At 46.3% G+C, this 20,466-nt stretch overlaps 1 protein-coding gene across 3 annotated transcripts in view; it reads left to right on the top strand.

Annotated features, from left to right (window-relative positions):
• The window catches only part of VAV1 (vav 1 guanine nucleotide exchange factor), a 140,790-nt gene that overhangs the window by 57,336 nt on the left and 62,988 nt on the right, over window positions 1-20,466 (top strand). For 2 of the 3 annotated variants that reach the window (XM_006896347.1, XM_006896346.1), the window contains exons 2-8: window positions 9,882-9,998; window positions 10,339-10,397; window positions 10,495-10,563; window positions 11,523-11,631; window positions 11,725-11,820; window positions 14,657-14,725; window positions 16,921-17,024. In XM_006896347.1, coding sequence (XP_006896409.1) covers window positions 9,882-9,998; window positions 10,339-10,397; window positions 10,495-10,563; window positions 11,523-11,631; window positions 11,725-11,820; window positions 14,657-14,725; window positions 16,921-17,024 — 623 coding nt within the window. The remainder of the gene's footprint in view (window positions 1-9,881; window positions 9,999-10,338; window positions 10,398-10,494; window positions 10,564-11,522; window positions 11,632-11,724; window positions 11,821-14,656; window positions 14,726-16,920; window positions 17,025-20,466) is intronic. The other variant, XM_006896348.1, reaches the window with a different exon arrangement.

Raw genomic sequence — 20,466 nt, 5'->3', positions numbered from 1 at the left:
TTGTGTCATCTGCATAACACAGATTGTTGAGAAATCGTCCACCGATCTTGACCCCACATTTCTCCTCGTAGAGCCCAGCCTCCCTGATAATCTGTTCTACATACAGGTTGAAAAGGCATGGAGATAGGATGCATCCCTGGCGTACGCCCTTCCCAATTTTGAACCATGCAGTGTGCAAGGAGTTGGAGTCAGAAAATTTCTGTGCCTAGGGCAGGGCTTATTTGAGCTTCAGTGTTTCATCTGTCAAATGGGCATTCATTCACCCAGCAACTTCTAGTGAGAGGCCCAAGTTGTGTGTGCTTGTTTCTTAACTCGTGTGAACTCGCCCGGAGGAGCTAACGTGAATGGAGTTAATGTTAAAATTGTGGCTTTTGCCTTTGAACAATTCCCACTCCTATCACCCCTCCCATGCAGAGCAAATGTCATAGATTTTCAGGGCTTTTAGAAGCAGATTGCCAGCCCTTTCTTCTGAGGTATCTCTGGGTGGTGTTTGGAGGAATAATCTCAGAGTTGCCCCCCAGGCAGGATCACTCCTTGAGGTAGAGTGATCCTGATGATGTATGTCTAAGGTGACCAGAGCAGAGACCAGAACCAGAGACCAGATCCTAATAAGGCTCTGGGCCTGATCACAAAAGCCCACACCCATGTTAATTAACAGGACCTCCACCCCAAATTCCAGGCAAAATACCATCTTTCCTAGTCCTTCCTAAAATATCTATAAAAGGAAATATCTCATTCACAATAGGACAAATACTGCATAGTGCCACTGTTGTAAAGTGGGACTGACAGCGGGGTGACATTGCGGGGGAAGCTAAGAAGGAATAAAAAATGTGTATTACATTGAAACAGATGAGGGAGAAAACTGTTTAGGAGGAATATATGATTAGATATTATTGTCATGACAAGAGTCCAGAATGAAAACTGCACAGTGGAGTGAACTGAGGTGAAGTGGATTGTATAACAATGAAAGACTGAAGGGACAGCAGAAACCCCATTTTTTATAAACCCCCATTAATGCTAGAGGCAGAAGCAGGCCATAAAAATTCTTAACTTATGGCAAACACGAGTGCCCAGGGTAAAGCCTTGTCTGTCCTTGAAAAGTAAGGGATTAACTAGTGTCTACGTGACACAGAAGGAGTAAAGGTGGGCAAAGTAGCCAGCCTGTCAAAAGTCAACCCAAATGACTAATTCCCCAGCCCACCAACCATGATCACAATCCCCCTGCCCTAACAGGGACACTCAAAACAGCTATAAAAGCAAGTGGGAGGGGAAACTCAGGGCTTTTTTCCTTCACCACCTTCCTGAGGAGGGAAAAAGTCTCCACACGTGGAAATAATATAATAAATACTCTTGAAATTTCAGACGTGTTTTTAGATTTCTTTGAGGGGCATTTCATGGGCAGAACAAGGCCTTTTTTTTTAATTTTCAAAGAGAAAAGCGAACTTGGGAGAAGGGGTGGGCAGGGAGGAAAGTGTGCAACAATGAATGAATGGAAATCCCAAGTCTCTGTAAACTTTCATTAAAATAAAAAAAAAAATTAAAAAAAGGAAACGCCCCTTGTCTGCCCTCATGCCGTTCTTGACTCTTTTTTTCTAACAGTTTTGAGCTGTTTACCTTTCAGTTAATAGGGAAATACTTAACTGTTTGCACCACCCAGGCCCGTTGAGATTTAGGAGCTTCAAAACAACAAAGCCAGCACCCAGCCCTTTCATTTCTCACACTAATTCTGTTGAGCACACACTGTTTATTCAACATGGAAGAGTATTAGAAGTGGGGTGATGGGGGGGAGGGCAGCGGTCACAGGGGGCATCTTGGATACCGGCTAGCAAAGCCTCCATCCTCGCTCCTATCTTGTCCATTTCAGCTCCCGGTGGCCCCGAGGACAGAGCAGGAGGCTCCGTCGGTTTCTCAAGGCTGCGATCTTGGCGGAACCAGGTTGCCACATCTTTCTCCCGCAGAGTGGCTGATGGGTTCTAGCTCCTCGACTTTGGTTAGCAGCTGAGTGGTTAACCATGGTGTCACCAGGCTCCCTCGCTCCTTAACCACACAGCCTTAATAACTGTGGCTTCGTGCTCGAGCCTGCTGTCTGGTGGGGCAAGCTGCTGCTGTTCTGTGCTGTTGAGATGACTTCCGCTCACAGCAACCCCCAGGGCCACGGGGAGGATCTGTGACCCTGCACTCTCCTCCTCCTTCTCCTCCTCCTCCTCCTCGCAGCCTCTACAGCGCATAAGCCCACTGTTGCTGTCACCATGTCACTCCATTTCATTGAGGGTCTTCCTCTCTTTCTCTGACCCTCCACCTTCCTAAGTGTGATGGCCCTTTCCAAGAATTGGTAACTGTTAGAAAAAGAACATGTGGGCGCAAGGGAGAGAAAGAAAGAAAGAAAGGAACAGGCCTTTTTTCTTGGTCCCAAGAAATGAACAGGCCTTTTATTACATGGTCTGAGAGGGACACCAAGTGACTCGGCCACACAGCACGCAGACAGGATAGAAATGGCACACAGGCAGTTTTGGAGGGATTCCTTCTTATAGGGGTCCTGGGCAGGACTAAGATGGAATTCCTCAGAATTCAGGGTATTAATTAAGTTAGGTTTTAGCTATTTTTAATCAAGCTCAGATTCTTATCAGGATCCTTTGTCTGGTCTTTGATATGACCAGCTGAGGTGTTATCAGGTTTCTCAGGAAGTCATCAAGCTTGGGGGTGGTGGGGTGGGGCAACTGCTATATTCTTCCTTGAGTAACAATATGAGGTTTCACCGTCCTTACCTCTAAGATGCACCCTGGATGCACTTTTCCCAAGACTGTTTCTTTGTCTTCTGTGGGACTGAGTTGGCGGTCTGTGACCCTGTGCTTTTCCATATACATTTTAGGATACGGTATGCCATTTCAAAAAACTCTTTGGAAATTTTAGCTGTTATTGCATTGAATCCCTAAATCAAGTTTAGAGGGAGTTACAATTTTCAGAATAATGAGCTTTCTTCTTCAAGAAATGGTTTAGATTTTGCATCATTCAATTGATGTCTTTGAGCTGTAGTGTTGGAGAAGAGTGTTGAACATCCCATGGACTGCTAAGAAAATGAACAGGTTTGTCCTGAAGATGGTGAAACCAGGCTGCTCCTTGGAAGGAAGGATTCTGAAGATTTGTCTGATATGAACAATTTTGTCCTGAAGATGGTGAAAACATCTTCCAAATCCTTGGAAGCAAAGATTCTGAAGATTCATCTGACATACTTTGGACATGTTGCAAGGTGGGACCAGTCCTTTGAGGGGGATGTCAGGCTTGGGAGGGTGGAGGGACAGTACAGGAGAGGGAGACCCTTGATGAGATGGATTAATTCAGTGGTTGGGGAAATGGGAATAGGTGTGTTGGGGAAAATGAGATTGGCACAGGATAGAGCAGGGTTTAGGGCTATCGTACGTAGGGTCACTATGAGTTGCAGTGTAATTCAAACGTCAAATAACAACAACAACAACAACAACAACATTTAGATAATCTTCCATGTTTTTAGTAATTTCTCTACAATGATTTGCACTTCTTTGTGTTATATTTGCAAGTTATTTCCAGAATTAAAAAAAAAGGAAAATTTTAAAAAACATTGGCACTTTTCAAAAATGGTAAGTGGTATCTTTGTAAAATTGAAGTGAAATTTCCCTTTAATGAGATGCCAAATTTCCTTTTATTTTTACAGTAGAGAAAAGATGCACCACAAACCTACGCCATCTCAACAGTTTCTACACACACAGTTTAGTAACACTGATTTCATCCTGCAAGTTGTGCAAGATGCCCTCTGCCCTTTGTCCACACCATGCCATCACATCTGACACAAACCCGGTGCCCTCTGAGCACGACTTCCCCTTTCCTCCCTCCCCTTCTCACCCCTGGCAGCCACACGGACCCCCTCGGTTTGCGTGTACTTGCTTATTTCTTAGACGAGCGCTCACACAGTATCTGCCCTTCGGCGTCTGGGTTATTTCTCTCTGCATGGTGCCTTTGATTCTCATCTGCGTGTATTAGGATGTGACGTGTATTAGGGTTTTATTCCTCTTTGTGCCTAAGTACCGTTCCATTACAGAGGCTCTGGTACTGTAGTCTGTAGGGAGATGGTACCTCTCTGGTGGTTCAAATCCACCAGGAGCCCCGAGGGACAAAAATAGAAGTCTCCTCCCACGTGATACACAGCTTCTGACAACTTGCTGGTGGGTCAACTAGGAGCTGGCTCAGTCTTGAGGGCAATGCGATTGATTGTCCACTGTGTGTACGGGCCACGCTGTGCTTCTCTGCTGGGATGGACTTTCCACTTGTTTCTAGCTTTGGGGGATTGTGCTGTAGTGAATGCTGGTACATAGATTTCTACTTGCTGTTCCTACCTTCACTTTTTCTGGGTGTATGTCTAGGATTGGACAAACTGTGGCTGACTCTGAGAAGAATGGGAATCCCAGAGCACTTGATCGTGCTAATGGGAAACCTATACATGGACCAGGAGACGGTCGTCAGAACAGAGCAAGGAAACACTGCATGGTTCAAAATAGGGAAGGATGTATGCCAGGGATGGGTGTACGCCAGGTATGTGTTCTATCTCCATACCTTTTCGATCTGTATACAGAACAGATTATCCGGGATTATACTTCAGACATAATCTGTGCTGTATGAGAAATGTGGCATCAGGATTGGAGGTAGACTCATCAACTATCTGCGTTATGCAGATGACATAACCCTGCTTGCTGAAACTGAGGAGGACCTGAAGCGCTTGCTGCAGAAGGTCAAGGAGTGCAGCCTTCAATATGGATTGAGGTTCAATATCAAGAAAACAAGATTCTCACCACTGGGCCAACTGGCAACATCATGATGGATGGTGAAGAGATTGAGACTGTTAACAGCTTTAGTTTGCTTGGCTCCACAGTCAATACTCCTGGTATCAGCAGCCAGGAAATCAAAAGACATATTGTGATGGGAAAGTCTACTGTTAGAGACCTCTCCAAAATACTGAAGAGCAATGGTGTCACTCTGGAGACTAAGGTGTGTCTGATACAGTCCATGGTCGTTGTAATCACTTGCTATGTGTCAGAGAGCTGGACAATGATTAGGGAGGATAAAAGGAAAATTGACACCTTTGAGCTGTGGTGCTGGAGAAGAGTACTGAGGGTACCATGGACTGCTAAGAAAACGAACAGGTTCATCCTACAGAGAGTTAAACCAGGCTGCTGTTTGGAAGCAAGGATTCTGAAGCTTTGTCTGACATACTTTGGGCATGTTGCGAGGAGGGACCAATCCTTGGAGAGGGACGTCATGCTTGGGAGAGCGGAGGGACAGGGCAGGAGAGGAAGACCCTGAATGAGATGGATTGAGCCATTGACTGGGATAATGGGGGGTGGCGGTGTCGGAGACAGTGCGATTGGCACAGGATAGAGCAGGGTTTAGGGCTGTTGTCCACAGGGTCGCTATGAGTCCCAGGTGACTCGACAGCACCTAACAACAACAACAACAACAACAACAGCAGCAACCACAATATGGCTTAGGTCATAAGACTTTGTCTTCCATACTTCAGGCATGTTGCTGGGAGAGGCTATTCTTTGGACAGGGACATTGTGCTTGGGGAAGTGGAGGGTCTGCAAAAGAAAAGAAGACTCTTACCTGATGGGATTGATACAGTGACTGTAGCAATGAGCTTGAGTGTGTTAGAGATGGTCAGGATGGCATGGCGTAGGACAGGGTTCAGATCTGTTGTTCATAAATAGGGTCGCTATGGGTTACACTCAACTCAAGGGCACCAAACAACAGCAGTAGCACCTTATGGAGCTCTGGTGGCTTAGTGGTAAGGAGTTGTGCTGCCCACCCAAAGGCACATGGTTTGAATCCACAAGCTACTCTCTGGGAGAAAAGATGGGTAATCTCCTCCTGTGTGATTTCCTGCCTCTGAAAATCCACTGGAGGTTCAGCTGTGGGTCGGTCCCGACTCAGAAACAATGGGCCATGTGGCAGTTCTCTGTTCAGTTTTTTAAAAAAATTATTATTATTATTATTATTATTATTATTAATTTGGATTAAAATTTAGATTTTGGATTTCCATTCATTCACTGTTGCACTTTTCACCCTGCCCCCCACCTTCACTCTTCTCTTTGAAAAGTAAAAGAAAAAATTCTTTCATTGTTTTACAGTCCCTCCCCCCAGGTCCACTCCGCTATGCAGCCTTCGTTCTGGACTCCTGTCATGACAATAATACCTAATCATATATCCCTTTTAAATAGTTCTCTCTTTCATCTGTTTCAATGCAGTCTACATTATTTATCCCGTCTTTCTCAGTCTCCTCCCAACCCTGATGTCAGCCCCGTTTTACAACAGTAGCACTATACAGTATTTGTCCTTTTGTGACCGAGATATTTCAGTCAGCATATGTCCTCCAGGGTCACCCATTTTGAATAATATTGCATGAGTTCCTTGTTTTTCAATGCAGCGTACTATTCCATTGTGTGAATATACCACAGCTTCTCCATCCATTCATTTATTGATGGGCATTTAGGTTGTTTCCAACTCTTTGCTATTGTGAACAAAGCCGCGGTAAACATGGGTTCAGTTCAGTTTTTAAGGAACCGACAAACTGTTCTTCATGGTGACTGTGTCATTTTACAGCCTGACAAGCAGCCGATGAGGCTGAAACGGTGCATTTGTTCAATCAGTTCATGTGTTTATGACACAGTCCCGTATCAAGCCAGAGTATCTCAGCTAGTGCTTGGGCCTGCTGATTTGATCTTCACCACCCCACCCCACAAGCAACCACTGCTCTGATTTCTATCGTTACAGGTTAGGTCTGCTAATTCTAGGATTTCACCAATGTTATCTCTTATATTTTTTTTTTTTAACGTAACATTTCCTGACTGATCATAGTGTGCTTGTATACTGACGTGCTGGGGGTGCTGCATTAATAACATATATTAACGTTATATCAAGCGATATTGAGAAATTGTTTTAGTCATCCTAGAAATTTTCCTGAATATTGTTTGGGAGCTTTCTGTGTTTGCAACCACGCCTTCTGCAGAAACAACTGTTGTGTTTCCTTTTTGCTTTTTTTCATGTTTAGGTCTTATCTTGATGCTTTTGAGGCGAGACCTTCAGTACAAGGTTGAATGGCTGTTGTTAACAGTTGTGAGGTCAGCCCCTGTCTCCTGGTGACCATGGACGTGGAGAATAAAGTACTGCCCAGTCCTGGACCGTCCCTTTGATCGGACCATTCTGATCTATTGGGTTTTCGCTGGCTGAGTTTTGGAAGTTGATCAGCAGGCTTTTGCTCCTATCTTCGCAATATGCAAGCCTCTGCTGACAAGTGGGTGTGGGCTGGGCATGAAGTACATTGGGCTGAGGGGGGGAGACAGGACGTGAACCCAGGTCCTCCCGTATGGAAGGCAAGAATCTGGCCACCGAGCCACCACGGTCCTTTTGTGGATGCACCAGTTTGTCCATTCTCGCTTTGAGGAGCCCTTGGGCTGTGTCACAGCTTTCAGCAAGGACGACTAGAGTGGACGCTTCACTGTATGGGTCTGTATCGTTTGGAGATTTCATGTGAACGGGGTCATAGACTGACTTTGGAGCAGGGCATGTTCTCAGTGAGCTGGACTGGCAGGCACAGTGGCAACCATGGCGGCCTCAAGCCTTAGGGTTGTGAGAACGGCGCCAGCCCAGGCCGTGTTTCCTTGTGAACGGGGCTCCCTGTGACCTGGAGCTGACACACAAGGATGCCTGACAACAATCAACATCAACATCAGCTCTGGGACTCTGGGTCCACACTGGGACGTCACCTAGAACATCGGCGACACGGGAGAGGCTGTGTGTGTGTGTGTGTGCGCGCCCGCGCGGGGGAGGCTGGTGGATGGGAGAGTGTCAGACTTTCTTAGAGCTGGGGAACTTAGTGAGGACTGGTCCTCTGGGACAGCTGGATGAGCTGATGCTGGGTAAGGATGAGGGCAGGAGGTCTTTCTTTTATCAGAGCCTCTATTCCAAAAGCCAGAGGGCCCCCACCCCAGGTGGCATAGAAGTTTAAGCGATTTAAATTCATCCAGAGGTGCCTCAGAAGAAAGGCCTGGCACTCCTCTCCCCACACTTCAGAGCCTTGAAAACTTAATGCAGCACAGTTCTATATTCTGCCGCGTGGAGTCTCCTTCAGTTGGAATTGACTCGGCAGCAAAGAACAGCATCAGAGGCTCACTGCTACCGTGTTCATTGTTTCCGCTACAACCCCACCAAACTGAGTTATAGTGAAAGTAACCATTGGGCTGCGAAATTGCAGGGCTTCAGGGGTCCAGGGGGATGTCACGTAAGCAGAATCAGGTTGTTATCGTCAGTTTCCACTCAGTTGATTTTGACTCCTCGTGACTCCATGTGACAGGATACGCCCACAACAAGACGAACTGACACGGTGACGGCACAAGGGGCTTAAAATACAGCAGACTTTGTGAGGATTGGGCCAGGTTTCCATGTGCTGGCTAGAGAGGGGCTGTGTGTTGGCATGAACACAGCAGCACCCAATAACTACAGTGACCATCATGACGTGTTTATTGGTCCAGCTACGAGGATTTTTGATCTTGAGGTGCCGTCCACACCGAAGGCTGTACTTTTTTGATCTTCATCAGTAAGTGCTTCGGTCCTTTTCACTGTCTGCAAGCAAGCTTGTGCCATCTGCATATCACAGGGAGGCAGTGAGTCTCTTCAGTTAATGCCAAGTCTTCTTGTGGCATGAAACTGCACTGCAATCCCAAAGGCACATGGCTCGAAGCCACAAGCTGCTCCCTGGGAGAAGGATGGGTAATCTCCTCCTGTGCGATTACTGCCTCTGAAAACTCACTGGAGGGTCAGCTATGGGTCAGTTCTGACTCTACGGCACACAGCACACAGATTGAATAGGTGTGGTGAAAAGATGCAAAGCTGACACGTATCTATCCGGAATTTATCACTCTTGCAACAATGCACTGTTGTCTGGCTGGACCACATTTGTTTATTCATTCATCAGTTGATGAATGTAGGCAAATCCACAGAGATACAAAGCAGATCAGTGGTTGCCAGGAGGGGCAGGCAGGGTGAGGAGCGACTGTCGATACTGACACGATTATTATTACTTTATTTCAGACAGGATTATTTTTAGAGTGATGGAAATGTCTTGGGCATAGATGTGGTAGTTGTGTCACATTGTGATCGTACTAAAAACCGTAGAACCAACCTGTTTATAATGTTTAAAACCTCTAAATCATGGGGAGCTCTGGTGGCCTAGTGGCAAGGAGCTGCAACTACAATCCCAGAGGCGCACGGTTGGAATCCACCAGATGCTCTGCCGGGGAAGGAGGGACAATCTCCTCCTGTAACAGTCAGATCTGATTTGATGGTACACTCACACAAAAATAAAAAAAATAAAAAACAAACCAAAACAAACAAACCTCTAAATCAAACACATTGCTGAGGAGTAAATTCTGATTCCTAACGACCCCAGATGAGCAAAGCTGCTCTACAGTTTTCACGGGCTGTCTTTTTTCAACAATAGACAGCCAGGGCTTCTTTCCAAGGTGCCTAGGGATAGATTCAAACTGCCAGCCTTTGGGTTAGTAGCCAAAGAGTTGTTTGCACCACTCAGTTGTTTAGGTGTTTTGTTGTTTTTTTAAAAATAGTTAGCAATTAATTTGATGTTAGGTGAATTTTATCTCAATAATGAAATAAGAAGTTCACAGATAGGACAGCTTCAGGTACAGCTTGATCGAGCTTCAGAGGCAGCATGGTCTTTACCAGAAGAGTCTGATTGTACCTTCTTTTCCTCTCCGCACCAATCCCCACCCAGGTGTGGAGTCCATACTTCCCTTGTCCCGTCACCCCCCAACACTCAGTCTTTTTCTCTCTCTCTGCAGTTCTTGTGCCTTAAGAATATACGCACCTTCTTATCCACCTGCTATGAGAAGTTTGGCCTCAAGCGGAGCGACCTCTTTGAGGCCTTTGACCTCTTCGATGTGCAGGATTTCGGGAAGGTGGGCTGCCTATGAGTTGGGTGCAGAAAGCCCCAGTGATTGGGGTTCAGTGAATTTCCAGTCAGGTCTACCTTGGGCTCGCTAAGGTCTGGGGACAGGAAGAACAGAGGACCGAGGCCCAGACCAGGGTTCAAGTCCCTTCTGTTCTCCTGTGACCCTCAGTCTCTCATCACTGCCCCCTAGTGACTGGTGAGGGGTCAGTGGAACACTGAGCTGCAAGTGGAGGTGGTTCAGTTAATGAGGAGCTGGCCTGAGGGGGTGGGAAGGAGGAGAGAATCCCACTGAGGCTCTGGGAGGCCTGGGACCCACCTGTCTCATGGACTTTCTTGTCACCTCATAGGTCATCTACACCCTGTCTGCTCTGTCCTGGACCCCGATTGCCCAGAACCGGGGTATCGTGTGAGTAATCACCTGAACCAATTCTACCCGACTCCCTCTGAAGCCTCACTCCCACCCGATCCCCAGGCTGCTGGTTCACACCCTTTTGCTCCCCCAGGCCCTTCCCCACCGAGGAGGAGAATGTGGGTGACGAGGACATCTACAGTGGCCTGTCCGACCAGATTGAGTGAGTGTCAGGCTGGTGGGGGCAGGGCTTGATCAGTACCTGTCCAGCAGCTCTGAGGAGGGAGACAGGCCCTACCCAATGGGTGTGAGGGAGAGACAGACTCTACTCTGTGGGTCTGGTTGGGAAACAGTCCTTACTCTATGGGTCTGAGGGGAGACAGGCTCCTGCCCTGTGGGTGTGAGGAGGGGAGACAGACTCTATCCTCTAAGTCTTAGTAGGGACACAGATCCTGACCTGTGGATCTTAGGGGGAGACGGGCTGTACTCTGTGGGTCTGAGGCGGGAGACAGGCCCTGTCATATGGGTCTAGAAAGGAGAGACATGGTCTTGTCCAGTGGTTCTGAGGGGGGAGACAGGCCCTTCCTTGTGGGTCTGAGGGGGAGACAAGCCCTACCCTGTGGGTCTGAGGGGGAGACAGGACCTACTCTGTGGGTCTGAGGGGGAGACAGGATCTACTCTGTGGGTCTGAGGGGGAGACAGGACCTACTCTATGGGTCTGAGGGGGAAGACAGGCCCTGCCCTGTGGGTCTGAGGGGGAGACAGGCTCTATTCTGTGGGTCTGAGGGAGATACAGCCCTTACCCTGTGAGTCTGAGGGGGGAGACAGGCCCTGTCATATGGGTCTAGAAAGGAGAGACATGGTCTTGTCCAGTGGGTCTGAGAGGGGAGATGTGGCCCGCACTGTGAGTCCGAGGTGACATGGACCTGCCCTGGTGGTCAAAGGGGACATGGCCCTTCCTCAGGGAACTGAGGGAACACGATCTTGTCCGGAGGATCTGAGCAGTCACCATTCTGCCCTTCAGAGTCGGAGGAGACAGGGTCTACCTGGGGGTCTGTGGGGGCACAACCCTGCTATGGAAGTCTTGGGGAGGGGGGAGAAGTGGAACACTGACCTGATCTTGGGGCTTCTGAGGGGACCCTGGTCTGGGGCCCCATTCTGACCTGACTCGGTGCCCTTCAGCGACACGGTGGAGGAGGACGAGGACCTGTACGACTGTGTGGAGAACGAGGAGGCCGAGGGCGATGAGATCTACGAGGATCTGATGCGCTCGGAGCCCGTGGCCATGCCGGTGTGGACGGGGGGCCTGGAGGGTGGGCTGGGGTTGGGCGGGAGGGGGGCAGGGAGGGCCTCCCATCACTGGCTTCTCTCCTCCCGCCCCCAGCCCAAGATGACGGAGTATGACAAGCGTTGCTGCTGCCTGCGTGAGATTCAGCAGACGGAGGACAAGTACACGGACACGCTGGGCTCCATCCAGCAGGTGGGTGCTGGGCGCCCCGCGTCTGTGTCCATCATCTGTCGGGGTCGTCCTCGGCACGTGAGGGCCCCACTGTCTCCAGGGTGCCCGGGGCTCTGCCTTTCTCCTCTCCTGCGTGTCTGGCTCTCTTGTGTCTGCGTCTCCCTCATCTCTGTTTCTGTCCTTTGTTTTCATGACTTTACTCCTCTCTTCCTGTCTGTCTGCCTGTTTTTCCGTGAGTTTATCCCTTTTCTCGTCTGTTTCTTTTTATCTCCTTATCTCTCCTCCCTGTCTCTCTCATTCCCCATCTCCTTACCTCTGTTTATTCTTTTTTTCCTCCATCCATTCCCTCTTTCTTCACTGTCACTTAACTCTGTCGTTAAATACCACTGAGTGGACTTCCACTCCCAGCAGCCCCAGGGGATAGAGTAAAACTGTCTGTGGGATTTTCTAGGCTGTTGCCTCTATGAAAAGGAATTCCTTGGCTGTTAACCAAAGGGTTGGCATTTCGAATCCACCAGCAGCACTTCGAATCTACCAGACCACTGCAGGAGAAAGGAGCTGGCAGCCTGCTCTGTGAGGATTTTGGCCTAGGAAACCCCACAGGGAGGTCTCTGCTCTGTAGAACTGTGATGACTCAGAATTGATGCAATGACGTACAATATCAGTCATTACAGAGTCGGATCACACGTTCTTTTTCTGGTAGAACCACTGGATGGCTTTGAACCTTTCACCTTTCAGTCAGCAATCCAGCACTCAATTATTTGCATCACCAGGGCTCCTTTGCAACAGCTTTATTGAGATATGTTGTTGTTAAGTGCCATAGAGTCATAGACAACCCATAGTGACTCTATGGACTAAAGTCTTGTACGCAAAACTTTCATCTTTTCTCCAAGTTCACAGAATTTCCAGAGGCAAGCTGTTTTGGAAGTGGATGCCACTCCTGCTTCTAAGCCTGTTTTATTCAGGAGATCCACAAAAACAAGACCCAAGCCTTGTTAAAGGCGAGGCCAAATCCAATCAGCTCATACTCTATTGCAAGCAAGAGACGGAGAAAGATGGGATAAATTATGTATATTGCATTGAAACAGATGAGGAAGAGAACTGTTTAAAAGGGATATGTGATTAGGTATTATTGTCATGACAGGAGTCTAGAACGAAGGCTGCATAGTGGAGTGGACTTGAAGGGAGGGATTGTAAAACAATGAAATAATTTTTCTCTTACTTTTCAAAGAGAAGAACAAACTGGAGGGTAGAGGTGGGCAGAAACAAAAGTGCAACAATGAATAAATGGAAATAAAAAAAAAAATCAATCCACACCCAAGTCTAAACTCCAAACCAGAAAACACACCTTTGCAGAATCTAGCTGTTCCGCTCATCTTCCCTGCCTGGAAACAGCCCCTTACTGAGCTATTAAAATTAAAATACCACCCAATTCACCTACTTAACATACTTAGTGCACTTTCTTTTCTTCTTTTATTTTAGTATGGTCTTGAAATTACTCACAAAGTCTTGTGGAAACATTGTTGTTTATTATGTGCTGTCGAGTCATTTGCGACTCATAGCGACCCTATGTACAACAGCCCTAAACCCTGCTCTATCCTGTGCCAATCTCATTGCCTCTGACAAACCCATCCTGAGTACCCCAGTCACTGAATCAATCCACCTCATAGAGGGTCTTCCCCTCCTGCGCTGTCCCTCCACTCTACCCAGCATGATGTCCCTCTCTAAAGACCTGTCTCTCCTTACAACATGTCCAAAGTATGTCAGACGAAGCCCCAGAATCCTTGCCTCCAAGGAGCAGCCTGGTTTAATCCTCTCTACGATGAATCTGTTTGTTTTCTTGGCAGTCCATGGTACATTCAATACTCTTCTCCAGCACCACAGCTCAAAGGCATCAATTCTCCTTCTATCCTCCCTAGTCATTGTCCAACTCTCTGATGCATAACAAGTGATTGCAAAAACCATGGCCTGTATCAGGCGGACCTTAGTCTCCAGAGAGACACTGTTGCTCTTGAATACTTTAGAGAGGTCCCTAACCACAGACTTTCCCATCGCAATACGTTTTTTTATTTCCTGGCTACTGGTGCCAAGAGTGGAAACATTATGCCATGTAATTTCAGAATATTTCAAACATCCCTTAAAGAAATCTTATGCCCATATTAGCAGGACTGCTCTTTCCTCTTCCCTCCCAATCCTTAGGTAACCACTAATCCACTTCATGTTTCTGTGTCTTGTGGAGATTGTTTGTAAATGGAACAATGCAATGTACCTGACTTCTTGGACCCAGCATAGCGTTTCCAAGGCCCTGCGTGCCATATCAGTGTTTCTTTCCTTTTTCATGGCTTAGCAGTGGTCCATTGTTTGTTTGTGCCACATTTTTTCCTTTTTTAAAATTATTATTAATTTAAATGAAAATTTACAGGGATTTTGGATTTCCATTCATTCAAACAGTTCTCTCTCTCATCTCTTTCAATGCAGTATATATCATTCCTCCCCTCCTTCTCTGTCTTCCTTCAACCCCGATGTCAGTCCTGTTTTACAACAGTGGCACTATGCAGTATTTGTCCTTTTGTGACTGAGGTATTTCACTCATGTGCCACATTTTGTTTATTTAGACACCTCTTGGTGGAGAGTTGAGTTGTTTTGATCGAGAGTTGTTTCTTTTTGGTGATTGTGAATAGTACTACAGAGAACATTTGTGGCCAAGTTTTTGATGGACTTTCTCCATCTTCATTTCCTTCTTTCTATGTATCTCTAGTCTCTTTCTGTCATTTTCTGTTTCTTTGTCATAATTCCTTGGGCTGGGCTGGAGGTAAGGGATATCCTGTTCTCTCATCCCTCTCTCTGCTCCCTGCAGCATTTCATGAAGCCCCTGCAGAGGTTCCTTAGATCCCAAGACATCGAGATCATCTTCATCAACATTGAGGTGAGCCTACCCATTGCTCCTCAGTCCCCTGGATCTCAGTCCCTGTCTCCGTCTTCTGCAAGCCCTGCTTGGGTTGGGAGTTAAGCAGCATAGCATGGTCTCTTGCTGTTGTGTGCCGTTGAGTCAGAACCAACCCACAGCTGACCCTCCAGTGGGTTTTCAGAGGCAGTTAATCGCATGGGAGGAGATCGCCTATCCTTCTCCCACAGAGCAGCTAGCTGGCTTTGAACCATGTGCCTTCAGGATTGCAGTGCAGCTTTTTGTCACAAGGCCACCAGTGCTCCCCGGTGGTGTTTCTTAGGAACTATAACACAAGCATTGACATCCCTGGGTGCTAATGCAAGCGGTTAAGTGTCTAACTACTAGTTGAAAGGTTGGCGGTTCAAACCTGAAAGAGGTGCTTCAGTCAGTAGCCTTTGCTTCTGAAAGATCACAACCCTGAAAACCTACAGAGTATGGCTCTGCTGAACACACGTGGAGGCACCGGGGGCAGAATGTATTCGACGGCATCTGGTAACAACAGCAGTACCGCAAGTGGATGGCTTTAGAGAACAGAGATTTGTCTTCTCAGAGCTTGTAGTTAGGGACCATTGAGTCGACTACGACTCCTCGAGTTCCTATGAACAACAGAGGGAACCCTTGTCATCCTGTGCCATCCTCATGTTCTCATGCTCAAGGCCATTGCTGCAGTCGCTGTGCCAATCGATCTTGTTGAGGGACGTCCTGCCCTTAGCTGACTCTAATCTTTTCATTATCATGCTTTTCCCAAGGACCAGCAGGAGTGGCATCCACTTCCTAAACAACATGCCTCTGGAAACACGCCTATGAATTTTGAGAAACGATAATAGTTATTGAAAGGCTTCAGGTCTTTTGTTCATAGGGTCACCATGAGTCGTGCTCGACTCGACGACAATCAGAACAACTAAAAGCCCTTCCTAACAACATGCTCAAACTGTGTGAGGTGACGTTTCCTGATCTGTGCCTGTAAGACACACTGTGGCTGCATTCCTCCCATACAGAATTGTTTGGTTGTTTTTTGTGCCAGACTGTGGTATATTCAGTACTCTTCACCAACACTGCAATTCAAAGGCATTGATTTTTCTTCAGTCTTCCTTATTCATTGTCCTACTTTCAGATGCTTGTGAAGCAAATGAAAACACCTTGGCTTGGGTCAGGCACATCTTACTCTTTAAAGTGACATCCTTACTCTTTAACATCTTAAAAAGGTCCTTGACAGTGGAGTTCCCAAGTGCAGCACGTCTTTTGATTTCCTGACCGCTGCTGTCAAGGCTGGTCTTTGAGAGGAAAGCCCTCACTGTGCTTTCTTGGGACAGGCATCTGTGACCCTGGAGTTCCTTGGTTCCTTTATGGGCCTCACCTGTGATCCATCTTCCCCCCCGTCCAGCGTGCCCACTCACATCTCTATCTACCCTACTCCTTTCTTTAAGCAAATGACAGCTATAGCCATCCTGCACATTTTAATTAATAAAAAAAGGAACATCATTTGTACGAAGTGTACTATTGCATTTATTTGTTAATTATTCAGTAATGCATAGGAAAAAAAAGGATGTAACATTCCAGAGAACATAATATTTTTTTTTTGTGCATTTTTTCATGTTTAACAATTCGGAATATTTCCGCCTTTGAGAGTTTTCATGGAAAAACTGTGACAAAACGTAATAATTTTCACTTCCAAACATACGACTGACGCTCAATTTCATATAGCAGTCATAAACAATTGAAAAAAAAATTATGTTTCTGAGCACAGTTGTCAATTTAAGTGTGCGGCAATGTTTAAGACACGTCCTCCATTCCCATGGCCTCGTTAACCCCTCAAAGAGAACACTATTCCCAAATGGGGTTACACCTGTTGGTCAACCAGTCTCCATACCAGTCAGTTATGGTTCATGGCGACCTCATGTGTGTCAGGTTTTCAAGGCTGTGACCTTCCTGGAAGCAGATTGCCAGGACTTTCTTCCAGGGCACTTGTGGGTGAGTTCAAACTGCCAACCTTTTGGTTAGTGGTCAGACAGTTAACTGTCTGGGCCACTGAGGGACTCTCTTCACAGGTTTGAGGTCAAATGATCAGCACATATTCTGGGGGGACATCTGTGGATTTTAAATGATCCCTCGCTCACTTGGCTTGCTGTGCCCTGCTCCCCCTGGCTTCAACCCTCACCCCTCTCTCCAAACAGGACCTGCTTCGAGTGCACACGCTTTTCCTGAAGGAGATGAAGGAAGCCCTGGCCGCTTCCAGCGCTCCCAACCTCTACCAAGTCTTTCTCAAGTACAAGGAGAGGTGAGATTGCTGTCCAGCCCGGGCTGGGCCTTGCTGAGCGGGCTCTCGAGACCACTGGGCAGGGAGGAGAATATTGACGTGCGCTCACAGCCAAGGGCCTGGTACCCGGAACCACCACCTGTGAGCTGTGTGTCCCTGGGAGGTTCTTAAACTCTCTGACATCTGCTGCCTTACCTGCAACATCAACGTGTCCCAGGCACAGCTCCTGGGCCTAGTGCCTCTCATACTGGAGGATTAAGGTCATGGTCTTGAGGGAAAAGCCAATCAGTTGTCATAATACTGGATTTTTGGTTTGTATTTTTTTTTTTAAAATTTTCTCTCTCTCTCTCTCTTTCTCACTCTTTTGCTCTCTCTTGTTCTCTCTTGCTCTATCTCTCTCCCGCTTTCTCTTCCTCCCTCCCTCCTTTCCTTCCTTCCTTTCTTTTTAGCAAGGTCAACTTAAGCCGTCAGCCTTGGCCAAGCTATGAGCCTTGACATTTTATTCTTTGATACAGAAGCAGTTATGCTGTTGTTGTTAGGTGTTGTTGAGCTGGTCTGACTCTGACTCTGACTCTGCCCTGGCCGCACGGTCCTCGCCCGCTGTTACGGCCACTGCGTCAGTCCCTCTCACTTAGCGTCCTCCTCAGTTTCTCTGACCCTCTGCTTCACCAGCTGGGAGAAGGATGGGCAGTCTCCTTCCCATTCACTGCCTCTGGAAACCTGCTTGGAAGGGGCGGGGTCAGCAGTGGATCAGTTAGACTTGATGGCACATAACAACAACCACCACCACCATCACCACCACCACTCCACCCAGCATGATGTCCTTCTTCAGGGACTGCTCCCTCCTGACTACATGCACAAGTATGAAAGGAAAAGTCTCACCCTTGCTTCTAAAGAAGATATTCTGGGAACTGGAAAAACAATCTTTTTTTTGGTCTTCAAACAATAAAAACCCAAACAAACTCACTACCTGGGAGGCCCTTCCAAGGCATCGGAATCCTCCATTGGGTTTCTAAGAGTGTAGATCTTTATAGGAGGAAACTGCCCTTCTTCCTCCCTCGGAGCACATAGTGGATTCGAACTACTGATCTTTCACTTACCAGCGTAACACTTTGCACTCCAGGGATGTTCAGCCAAACAATAGACAGACCTGCAGAAGGTCAAGGACTGAAATCTTCAATACGGATTGAAGCTCATTAAAAAAAAAACAAAACAAAAAACACCCAACAACTACAAACAACCCACTATGCACATCCATGTTTATTGCAGCTTTGTTCACACTAGCAGAGAGCTGGAAACAACCTAAGTGCCATTAACAAACAATGGATGGAGAAGCTCTGGTATATTCACAATGGAATACGATGTTGCATTGAAAAACAAGGAATTCATGAAATATTATGCAAAATGGATGACCCTGGAGGACATTATGCTGAGTGAAATATCTCAGTCACAAAAGGACAAATGTTGCATAGGGCCACTGTTGTAAAACGGAACTAACATAGAAGTTGAGGGAAGACAGAGAAGGAGGGGAGGAATGGTGTATATTGCATTGAAACAGATGAGGAAGAGAACTGTTTAAAAGGGGTATATGAATGGGTATTCTTGTCATTACAGAAGTCCAGAGTGAAGGCTGCACAGTGGAGTGGACTTGGGGGGAGGGATTGCATAACTATGAAAGAGTTTTTCTTTTAAAGGAGAAGAGTGAATTAGGGAGAGGGGGTGAGCAGGGAGAAAAATGAAACAATGAATGACTGGAAACCCTAAGTCTCTGTAAACTTTCATTAAAATTAATAAAAAAACAAAAAACACAATCTAATAAAGATTCTCACCACTGGGCCAGCTGGCAGCACCATGATAGATGAAAAAGAGATTGAGGTTGTTAACAATTTCAGCTTGCTCAGATCCACAATCAACATACTTGGTATCAGCAGTCATGAAATCAAAAGATGAATTGTATTAGGAAAATCCTCTATCAGGGACCTCTCCAGAGTTCTAAAGAGCAGTAATGTCAGCCTAGAGACTAAGGGGTGCCTGATCCAGGCCATTGTCTTCACAATTACTTGCTATGCATCAGAGAGCTGGACAATGACCAAGGATGACAGAAGAATAATTGATGCTTTTGGGCTGTGGTGCTGGAGAGGAGTATTAACATACCATGGAGCACCAGGAGAACAAATAGGTCTGTCTTGGAGAGGGTGAAGCCAAGCTGCTCCTTGGAGGCAAGTGTTTTGAATCTTTGCCTCACATACTTTGGGCATGTTGCCAGGAGGGACCAGTCCTTGGAGAAAGACATCCTTGAAAGAGTGGAGGGATAACACAGGAGAGGAAGACCCTGGATGAGATGAATTGGCCCAGTAACGGGGGTAATGAGGGTAGGTGTGTTGGAGACAGTGAGATTGGCTCAGGATAGGTCAAGATTCAGAGCTATTGTGCATAGGGTCACTATGAGTTGAAGATAACTCAGTGGCACATAATAGCAACAGCAACTTTTTTTTATAGTTTCTTTTTGTTCTTGTTGATAATACACAGAGCAGCACATGCACCAATTCAGTACTTTCTACATGGACAGTAAAAGCTATCAAAGCTAGACTCTATGTAAGGTGGAAACTTGTCAGGAAAGGAAATGCAAATATTCCACTATTATAGAGCAGTAGACAAAAAAAAAACCACTTTCAATAAGTGTTGATGGCTGTAGAGGGGCTTCAGGCCTTTTATTCATGAGTTGCTATGAGTCTTGCTCAACTCAAAGGCAAACAACAACAACAACTGTACTTGCCAAAGATGGAAACTTATGAGATCTGGAGAAACAGTTCAGTCCTATCACATACGTCTTTTTTAGGTTTTCAGTAACATTGACTGTGTCCATTGAGTTGTATAATTCCCTCTCACCCTCTTTCTTCTAAATAATTCCTCCTTATAAACATAAGCTCACTAACCTTTACTTTCTAATTTAATGTTCAGAGTTATTGCTGCCAATTTTATCCCATATAGACAGACCTATGAAAAGCACAATACTCAAGGCCGATAATCTTCATTAGTTAAACGAAATTATTATGTGATTTTTAAAAAGTTGTCTATGGATATTTTTTGTTTCAAGTTTAAAGACTTCAAGGCACAGTTCCAGGGGGTCATCCAGCCTCTATGGATTCAGAAAGTCTGGATTCCATGTGACTTTTAAATACTATTCTTCATTCTTCATTATCCCTTCTTTGGGGAATCAGTGGCCAAAATGTTCACTAATGGTAATTGGGCACCGTATAGTTCTTCTGGTCTCATGGCAAAAGAAGCAGTTACATGGACAATTAGCTACCTACAGCACATAGTACTATTTTCAAAGGTTCTAGTACTTGCTTTGCATTTCTTTTTTAAAAAATTTTTTTAAATTATTAATTTCAATGAAAATTTACAGAGACTTTGGATTTCCATTCATTCATTGTTGCACTTTTCTCCCCTCCTAACCCTC

The sequence above is a fragment of the Elephantulus edwardii genome, unplaced genomic scaffold, assembly GCF_000299155.1.
Source record: "Elephantulus edwardii isolate Elephantulus edwardi_28Jun2011 unplaced genomic scaffold, EleEdw1.0 scaffold00185, whole genome shotgun sequence".
Classification (NCBI taxonomy): Eukaryota; Metazoa; Chordata; class Mammalia; order Macroscelidea; family Macroscelididae; genus Elephantulus; species Elephantulus edwardii.
The sequence above is the reverse complement of the archived record's forward strand: the minus strand, read 5'-3'. Positions and strand labels throughout refer to the sequence as shown.